This window comes from Scomber japonicus, chromosome 5 (genome assembly GCF_027409825.1).
Source record: "Scomber japonicus isolate fScoJap1 chromosome 5, fScoJap1.pri, whole genome shotgun sequence".
Lineage (NCBI taxonomy): Eukaryota > Metazoa > Chordata > Actinopteri > Scombriformes > Scombridae > Scomber > Scomber japonicus.
The window spans coordinates 34,821,094-34,831,733 of NC_070582.1; the positions used below are offsets into that span (position 1 = coordinate 34,821,094).

The 10,640-nt window shown below is 36.9% G+C and overlaps 1 protein-coding gene across 1 annotated transcript; it reads right to left on the reverse strand.

Moving 5' to 3' along the window:
- Positions 1–2,042: 2,042 nt before the first annotated feature.
- dnajc24 (DnaJ (Hsp40) homolog, subfamily C, member 24) lies at positions 2,043–9,926 on the reverse strand. The gene is made up of 5 exons (XM_053319747.1): positions 9,832–9,926; positions 8,296–8,399; positions 5,870–6,005; positions 3,150–3,218; positions 2,043–2,812 (listed from the first exon to the last, which is right to left on the reverse strand). Exons 2-5 carry the CDS (start codon positions 8,395–8,397, stop codon positions 2,589–2,591), a joined length of 531 nt encoding a protein of 176 aa, XP_053175722.1. The 5' UTR covers positions 8,398–8,399; positions 9,832–9,926; the 3' UTR covers positions 2,043–2,588.
- Positions 9,927–10,640: the final 714 nt, after the last annotated feature.

The following is a 10,640-nucleotide window of genomic DNA, read 5'->3' on the forward strand; positions in this document are numbered from 1 at the left end:
TCAACAGCAACACACTGTCCAGACACCTAGCAGTCAGCAGCTTTTAATGGGAACTATTCCCTACTTGTATTATGGTCATTTAACAAACCTGGATGTGTTAGCTTAGAGTACTATAGAGGTAGAAACCAGGACACTGTGGCATGTAAACATTACTCAGGTTTCTGATCAGTCCCTGCTATTTTCACAGGTGCATCATCAACTTAAGTTGTGCTTAGTTAATCAGTAATACAAAAGAATATGATATATGTTTTGCAGATGTATCATGCAGATCATGACATGTGATGTCGCTCTTGTTTTCTATTACTGGTGGTGAAATGAAGAGTTTCACCACCATTCTCAGGTAAATCAGTCAGCACAATAATGAGTGGCTGAGATGTGCAGGAATCAACAGCTGCTGTCCTCCGACACACCTGCTACCTGATGCTCATAACATTTAGATCAGAACCAGGTTTCTCATGTTCCATGTAAGGTGGATTTAGAAAGTATTCAGATCCTTCATTTTTGGCACTTTATTTTGTTAAAAGATTAACATTTTTCTCATCAATCTTTATGCAATGACAAAGTGATTGCTCATTGCTCATCATGATGGTAGCAGCATCATGCTATGGGAGCAGCAGGGGGAGACTGGACGGAGTTGAGGAAAAGATGAATGCAGAAAAATACAGAAAGGTCCTTGAAAGCCTGCCTGCCATCTGAGACTGGGACAATACTTTACCTTTCAGCACGTCAATAACCTGAAGAATACAGCTAAGACAACACTGAAGTGGCTTCAGGACACATCTCCATCTATCCTTGAGAGGTCCAATCAAAGCTCAGACCTATTCTGAAGCTTCCAATTAAATGTAACAGTGCTGAAGAGAATTTTCCAGGAAGAATAGGATAACCTGCCTGCATCCAGCTGTGTAAAGCTTGAAGAGAATTACACAAGATGTAACTGTAACTGCTGTCAAAGGCGCTTCTACAATAATGAATACAGTTTTAGATGAAGACATATGCTAAAATTCTTGTCTTGCAAACTTTCACTTTCTCATTAAGTATTCAATCAATGAATTAATCTATAACACCCCTTAGCAAAAAGTAGTATACTTGAAGTTCATTTTATAAAGTATGTTGAGTGTAAGTATAAGTATAGCAAGTATACCACAGACCATGTACTTGTAGTGTACTAGAAAGTATACTAATTTAATACCTCTTTGGACTAAATTGGAACATTTTGAAGTTTAGAAAAGTATACTTTAAGTATACTTTATAGGGTCATTTTAAGTTTACAAAAGTACACTCATCTATATACTACTAGTGTACTAGGTATATACTTCTAGTCCACATTTTAGTTTATTGAAGTATACTTAAAGTACAGCACAAGTACACTCTTCTATATAGTGCCATTGTACTAGTTCTATACTATATAAGTTTATAACAGGGGTAAAACCTCAAAGTTAATGTGTGTAGTGAAAAATATTTTTATTCTGCTAAATTAAGTGTAAGCACGAGTCAATGATTTGACCTTATTCTGTACTTGGATCAAGATATACTAAGTATTAGTACTTTGTGGCAGAAAGAAGTAAAAAGTATACTAAAGTACAAGTATAAGCTTTAGTATTAAAGTATAATGTAAGTCTTAGTATTAGTGTACAGTACTTAGTCTTTGACTTTTCTTTATACTTTTCAGTATAAGCCAAGTATACTTCACTATACTATTCTTAAGTATATAAAATATAGTATATAAAAAGTAAACTTCAAGTATACTGTCTCAGTTTTAGTATAAAATAAGTATACTAGTAGTACACTTGAATACACTACTTTCTGCTAAGGGACAATAACATGAGCAATAAGTGAAGAGGTGTGAACACTTTCTGAAGCCACTGTAAATACCACATCATGATCATGTACAAAACCAGAGACCAATGAGCAAGTAAACACAGTCAAAAATGTAAATACCTACTATCAAATCTAACTGTATCACTTCACAGACAGACCAGTTCAGATTCTGTTTGGCATACCTTAAGCAGAAAGATATTCATTCAACTAAAGCAGGTAAACAATTTAATCACGACATATTGTCATAAAAATATTAAACCATCTGTAGTATCTCATCTTGTATTATAGATACAAATAGTATAAACTTGAATAGATTTGATTTCTTTTTCTTTTAGGTAATTTGAGGCAGTACAATTTCATCTCTAAGGCAAGCTCACAGGCAGACTGGAAGTCATGCTCAATTAATAATGATACTATTAATACATTCAGAACATATACACAGTGAGATATTTGTGTGATTTAAACAGCTGTCAGTGGAGTTCATGCTTCATTCAATGCACCACTAGAAAAAAAAATGGACTTGGAGCAACTGATGGAGCTGATGGACCTTCACCATTCACCTTCATGCTCTTATTGTGTACACACAGTGGGAGCTTCCACATACACCCACAGTCTGTTGTGTGTTTTGCTGCCTTGCTTCAAGTGTCCTAAACATGAGTTTGTGATGGAGATGTTGCACATCCCAAGAATCTGTCCCAACATAGTACATGTTGATGATTTGGTACCATCCTCCACTGAAAGATATGTTGATACAGTTTGTGTTAAAAGTATTATTCCTGACATTTTAAACTCTGAGTCTTTGTATGTAATGGCCATGTGACATACACACTAAGGGAACAAGTGTCACAGCATATAACCACTCCTCTGTGCTGTCCCTGCTTTGTTTCCTCCTCCATATCATCCCATTGCCTTCTGTGAGTTTCCTGCTCAACCTCTTCCTCTGAGACGCTGAATCCTCCTCCACAGCGACAGCAGTATGTATACACACACTCATCTGAAACAACATATAGAAAGAGGTACAATCACTAGTAAAAAAACATTATAAAAAAGTCTCAGAGATGGTATGACTAACAATTAGAAAATGATATAACAATCCAATATAGTGAAGAGAATGTGGAGGTTTTTTATCATTTGCAGCATTCAAACCAAAATGCATTGTTGTATGGAGAAGAAGTAAGTTTTCTAATTAGTAAAAACAGATTGTTTTATGGCTACTAGTATCCAGGTTTGATCCCCTTAACTACTAATTACATTCACTTTTCTATTTTATACTTCTAGGTGTTCTGCTGATCAGTTTCATGTGTGTTATAGTGTGCATGTTGCCTAGTTACCCTGGTCCCAGGTCATGTCCTCTAGAAACACTGTAGAATCAACTGGCCAATCCTGCTTTAGCTCCCGAGCTACAAGTGCATAAATGTATTATTATAACAGAGGAAGTCAGACTGCTTACAAAAGACAACATAAGAAAGACATACTGCCCCAACAATAGGAAATACTACAGGAGACTTCATATAGACATACAATATATGATGGATTCAAAATCAGGTCCAGTAATACAAGCAATAAATATGAAATAAAACCTTAAAATGAAAAAACGTAAATAAAATATGTGTAAAACGAGACCTCAAAAGCACATCACACATCAGAAGCACTGTTAGAAAACTCTTGTTTGTAATTCATGAACTGTAAAACTAAAAGGTGTGGGAGGGGGCAGCAGGGCGGAGGGGTTTCCTTATGGGAGAGCATGATGTCACTCAGGATTCCCCCAGTCGTCCTGTTTTTTTCTTTATTCCTCTCAACAATGACAGCTGGTCAGAAAACGGTTATGATGCACAAAACATGAGGCATCAGTGAAGTTATAAGATACACAGGAATTATAAATGAATGTATTGATTACAATGAGCTCGTCCAGAGAAAACACACACAGATCATTTGTTGTTAACGATCTCAAATCACTTGTTAAATGTAAGCTCATCAGCCTGTCACCAATATTATTACTGCTCTTCTAAATCTCTTCTCATCTCACAATATTCACAGAAAAATAATAAAGACAAGAAGGTTGTTGAATTACTATCACAGCGCGTGGCTGAGCAGAACGTTGTATTCCTACAATGTTGTGGCGACACTTGAAAAATACTTAGTAATAAATGATAAACTAGACATCATATACATTCACTGAACAGAGATTGTGAAAACAAAATGCATATTTCTCACTAGAAATGTCATCAAAACACATTTTAACGCAGAAACTATCTTAAAATATTACATTTTACACTGAGAATTAAAGTAATGGCAGCCAGCAGATTTGTTTTCTCAGACAAAAACTTGAAAGTCACGTGACATGAACACAGTCCTATAGAAAAGAATAGGGCAGAAAAAACAGAGCGTTTTACACTGTGGACCAACGTAGCTGTGATACGTTTTAATGTGAGACTGGGTTGTTATTTATTATTATTATTATTATTATTATTATAATTATTGCATATTTTAATTTATTATAAAGGACATTTAGGCTTTTTGTTTTTTTAGCCCACATAATCTGTAACCATGCCTATTCCTAACTGATCACAACATTTGTAATTAAGAATCATTAGAACATAATTGTGTACGTTTTTTTAACTGTCACAATGATGGTTCAGGTATGGTTTTACACTTATACAATCTAGCCTACATGTTAGTTTCAAATTACATTATTTATCAAATTAAAAAACAACAACATGCAAATGACTTGACTCTAATCATGTGAATCCAAACAATCAACTCAACTTTTGTCATCATCGTTTTTCTCTTTCCTGCCATCATGTGTGGGAGGCTGAGCCTACATTTTCCTCATATGACTCAGGCTTGTTACTGTTTTATTGTTTGTTTGAAGTAAAAAGTGTAATGTATATAAATTACAATAAATGCGTTCATTTATATTGAACAAACATTGTCTTTTATCTTTGTTTATTTCTTCATTGCAGTGAAATGATTTTGATGCATAACTTTTTGAAAGGTGGAATATAAATGAAGCTTATTACTTTTATTAATCACATAACCTTCTTTCAATGCACTTTTTCTGTTACATTGTCATTAATTATTTGGCTCATATTTGTCTCACACACACACACACACACACACACACACACACACACACACACACACACACACACTTACTTAACCCGTTTCTCTATCATCATGCTCACATTGTTTTGAAGTGGAGGCTGCTGGTAGTAGATGTACAGAGTGCATCACAGTTTGTTCATTCAAACTATTTTATTTGAATCAAAATTGAATATCATGAAATAGCCAGCTGGACTATTAAATAAAAAGATTGAGCTGCTGCTTATAATCTGAACTGCACCTAATGACCTAATGACCTAATGAGCAGACAGGACTAAGGACAGGATGGATGGATGGATGGATGGATTACAGATGTAATGAAAGAACTGACAAGTGCTGCTGATGGTTGCATAGTTGGACAGACGGATGAACAGATGGATGTTCACACTCTGTTTTACAGTTCACTCTTGAGGAAACAGTCATTATCAAGTTGTACAGTTTGATAGTGATAATGACTTTGAACCATGAATAATTAGTGCTAAACTTTTCTTGGGTTTTAATTAGTGTTACTGTGTGTGAGAAATAATTGCTGCTAAACTAGTGATAATTTAAAATAGGATAAATGATGAGGGAGGGGCTGGAACTTTCACAAAGTATATATTCATATGTGTATACACTAACAGACAACAAACATCTCATTCATCTTACAATACAATTAGAGAGTTTAAATAGATCTGAAAATGATTGCTCCTATTGGGAAGAGACATTCTACAGGCGCATCATTAAACGGTCCTGACAATGTGCCTTTTGTCCAAAAGCTCAATTTGGGCTGGGTAGCTGTTGGTGATGTATACAGACCTATCACCTATACAACCTTCTCATCCTTAAGCAAGCTGTGTGTGATGATCATTAAGGAGATGAAGTTGTCATTTGACATCATCACTACTACACTGATAGCTAAGTGGTCTTGGGTAACATCTGCAACCAATCACAACGTATAAATTGTTACCTCTCCTCTGCTGGTCATACTGTCTCCTGCTGCTCTGGTCACTCAGGATCCTCCACGCTGCATCAACGTCAAGAAAAGTCCTCACACTAGACTCTGCTTCTGAAGGACACACACCTCCAAGACGATCTGGATGATACTGTTTACACACACACACACACACACACACACACACACACACACACACACACACACACACACACACACACAAAAAAAAGCATTACATAGATGTGATGATAATGCACAGAAATGTAAAAAGAAGAAGATTGAAGAGGAGAACTTTCTCTCCTGTAGGACCTGCTTTAGTTCAACACACAGTATATCACCATCAGTGATAAGCACTGAGAAAAAGGCCCAACTGTGAGGAATTATTAGTGTGCAAGACATCCCAACTCTCCTGAAGTTCTGGGAGTCTCCTCCATATTGATAGCGGCTCCATGACGCCTGCAAATGAGACAATCTCACAGAATCTGGAAGGAGTGAGAAACAGCATGCACGCACACGCACCACAAAGAAAATCAGTTTTCTATCACTTTTGCACTTTTTTACGTCAATGATAGACATAATGTCACTGTGTGGATCATTAACCTTGTTGCAGTGTGCTCCCTGGTTATAGTTAGTGAACTATCAGCTTCTACCTGCTCAGATCTCACAGTCAGCACACTACACACCTCTAGCTCTACTCAACTCGTTTTTTTTGTGTTTCCACTAGGGGTAGTACCTGGTACCTGCTACTTTTTTAGTATGTGCTCTGCTGAGGTTCCAAGCGAGCCGAGCCGATACTAAATGTGACGTCATCAGACTGCCGGCCACTGATTGGTCAGAGAGTCGTCACTGGAAGTCATGAGCCGTCCCACACAAGAATCAAAGTGTGTGTAACAGCGTTACAGCCATACGGCTCAATTTTCTTGCTTTGTGTGTGACAGAAAGACACATACAGCAGCAAGTACACCATCGCCTCCATGTCCTCCGTTGTTTATGTGTTTGTGTTGCGTATAAAACGAAGTCACGGCAGTTTAATGCAGCCTTGCTATGACGACCCCGCCCATGTTGAGTAGGAACTATAGTAATGGAAAAGGTTCCTGGTACCAAACCGAGTAGAGTAGAGCTAGAACTGTAGAGAGGAAAGACTCCATTAGTCTTGATTCTTGCTTGACGCTGCTGAAGGGTAATATTGATTTATAAGTGTGTTGTTCTATTTGTGTATTTGTGTGGTACAGGCGTTTTGTTACCAATATGTTATCATTCATGATAAATAACTTTATTTTATTTATATAGTGAATGTTGAAACTAATCCTGTTAACAGTTTTGTGATTTGCATTTTTCTTTATTATTTATCTTTTATTTGTTCCAACAGCTCAGGTCCTTTCAATCTACACAACATATTTTTTGTATAGCATACATTTGTATGTATTTTGTTAAAGCTATCTGACATCAACATTTAATTGTTTTAAAAATAAAGATAATTTATGATTCAATATGACTTTAACAGCTCAGGGATGTCCAAGCAGCAATATTGTTTGTGCACTTTTATGCATTGTCAATTTGAAATAATGTTCTGTTTTTTATCCGATTCATCGATTAATCAAAAAAATAATCAACTAATTAATCAATTATTGAAATAATTGTTAGTTGCATGGGTATAAATATTAGTGTTACAAAACCAGAATACCAGATGAACCACTACACTACACACAACTACTTTCTTACCAGCTTCTGTCTTTGATCTCTGATCATGTGAATGTGATGAAGAAGACTGACGCTTCCTTCACAACCCTCTTTCTAACATCTGATCATTATTTGACAGCAACATAATGGAGAGGGTCTGTTGTCAACTCAAATTTAATGAAAACTAATGCAGACGTGTGCTTCATTTTTATGAATATGCTAAGTATATATTTATATTCCTGGGCTCTACTGGAATATCTCTGTGTTAGTGTAACTGTATTACTGGCTCTTTATCCAGCTCCTGTCTCTTTAAGCCCCACTACTTTGTTCTCATTGAGCAGTTTGGGGGGCTGGCCCTCTGCAGGCTTCCTCCTTCACAGGCTCCTCAAACAAACTATATGAATAAGATTGTAATTTTTCCCCCCCTTGTTGTTTCATTTCATAGCAGCTTCTCAAATGCATCTGTACTTGAATCAGACAGTCAGTGGACAACACCACTAACTCAGACCTGTGCTATGAGACGATGTCATCTAGTAGGAAAAAACATCTGAGCTAAACTTTGGAACTAAAAACATTGTGTAATTCATTTACACTTTGACAGGGTGGAGTGTTGTTTCTTGATGGATAACACAGCAGAATGTTTGCTCCAGTGATGTAGAGCTGGTTTATGTCTGACAGGAACAAACACTGACAGACATCATAGTTTGTACTTGTATTATTGCTTCAGGCTGATACAGAGACAGACAGAGCAGTGTGTTTACCTGTAAGATCAGCTGCTGGTATCTGTGTCTGAGCTGCTGGGTGGTGTCTGAGGGACTGGCTCCCAGGACAGCGTACAGGTCCTTCTCTGCTGCTTCACACATGCCTGCTCAAACACAACACTGAACTTCAACATCAGACCTTCAAACCCCTAAGTACAGCTGGGTGATATGGACAAAATCAAATAGCACGATATTTCAGACCAAATACCTCGATATTGGCTGTTGAAGCCTTCACAAAACATTTACACTATGAACATTTTGATAAAGTGGGTAAAAGGTAAATAATAGAACAGCTGGAACAGTCTGGTAAGTTCAGAAAATTATATATTTTACTGTAAAGCAGCATCTAAAACCAGGAAAAGACAACTGTGATGACATCGCGATATTACGATATCCAAAATCTAAGATGATATCTAAGATGATATCTAGTCTCACATCACTATATCGATATAATATCAATATATTGCCCAGCCCTACTCCTAACTGTATTCTACTCTATTCTAGTCTATCTACTCTATTCTATTCTAGTCTATTCTATTCTATTCTAGTCTATCTACTCTATCTATTCTATTCTATTCTATTCTAGTCTATCTACTCTATCTATTCTATTCTATTCTATTCTAGTCTATCTACTCTATCTATTCTATTCTATTCTATTCTAGTCTATCTACTCTATCTATTCTATTCTAGTCTATCTACTCTATCTATTCTATTCTAGTCTATCTACTCTATCTATTCTATTCTATTCTAGTCTATTTTAGTCTATTCTCTACTACTCCATGAACAGTTACAGGCCCAGCCTGATGTGTATGTGGCTGCGCTGTGTTTACATGTGACGTCAGGTGTGTGCGACGAAAATAACAGGTAGCAAGCTATGGGGAAAAGTGTGTGCAGTCACGTTGTGAAATGAGCTAAAAGAAAATCAGCCACGGTGAAGTTCAGTTCAGTTAGTGTTAGTTAGGATCACCACACGGTATTGTACCGTGATCCTAACTCTGCAGAGCTGGAAATAAATGCGGTCCTCCTGTTCAAACGAAGAAGTCCCGGTTTTTGTTTTCTGTTTTCCACATTTAAACCAGAGGCCCTCTACTACGATTCGGGGTCTGCAGGCTGGTTAGTTAACAATGTGAACAACATAAGGAAGATCAGATACACGTTGAAGCCCTTTTTCAGGCATAGATTATTTAACATCGCTAAATTCATCCAGCTATTTAAGTACTGACTGTCTGAAAGTGTCTGGTGTGAGAGAGAGAGTTAAACATAATGATGGTTATGTTGTGATTCTTTCTCACTGTGCAGCACTGATACATTTACAGCCTTAATGAAAGCAGCTTCATCATTTCATATGATTAGAAAGCGAATGGCTGCCTGTGTTATAAAGTCCAACATGCTAAATCAGCTAGAGACTAAATCCAGACTCACAGTGAGAGGAAGGAAGTGTGCCTTTATCTCCACACAGCGTCATTCTCGGTGTGACACGGTGAACTAAACAAACACTGCTTTGTACAGAAACCCGCATAAAAAGCTGTGACATACCTGGACACTACACACCCCACATCATATTCAACAATGTTATGAGTCTGCTGTCTTTAAAACACGCTTGCTTCTTCTTCTTCCGCGCTTCCCTCCTCTTCCTCTCCTGAATGATAATTGGCGGTTAGCAGGAACGTATCGGTGCATTACCGCCACCAGCTGGTATGGAGCGTGGAACACAGTCTCTAATAGTATTTACAATAAAATACACATTTAAAAATCTCACATATTCTCAATCAAATGAGTTATTCTGAGATTATTAAATACAATTTGATGACATTCACTTCTTGCTCTCTAGTTTTTCCTTTCTGAGCTTTTGAATCATATATATTCTGACTTCCTCATATATCTCACAGTAACATCCACAGTATTCACATCTGCCTGTACTATGCTTTCCTATTATGAGTAGTACTGTACTATTTAATCCTGTTCCTGCTTTACTTTGAACTGTGTAAACCCACTGTCCTGTCTTTCAATCTCCACATAATAATCCCTTTATATATGTTACTGTTAAATCAATGTTGTTACTTTGTTTTTCAACCTTATCTGCTATTTAATTTACTTTAACACCAACATTTGCTGGTAGCTATAAAACATATGTCTGTCAGAGGTAGTCTTTATAGGGTGGTTTGTGGTACTCAATTCACATCGACAATAAACACAAAACAACTTTTGTCTTGTGGATAGAACATCTGGCAGGGCTTTGGAGCTGAATTTGCCGTTCATAAGACTCTTTTGTTTATTCGTTTCTGCTTGTTATCCTGAATGACACTGCTGCATCGCCTTCTTTAGGTCAAACACAATGTGCACGC

Excerpts from the sequence above, each read along its gene's own strand:
- dnajc24 (XM_053319747.1), bottom strand. The coding sequence starts at position 8,397 with ATGTGTGAAGCAGCAGAGAAGGACCTGTACGCTGTCCTGGGAGCCAGT. Across the intron at positions 3,219-5,869 it reads GTATGACCAGCAGAGGAGAG|CTCGGGAGCTAAAGCAGGAT; the intron begins GTAACAATTTAT and ends ATGCACTTGTAG. Across the intron at positions 2,813-3,149 it reads GGACATGACCTGGGACCAGG|ATGAGTGTGTGTATACATAC; the intron begins GTAACTAGGCAA and ends ATGTTGTTTCAG.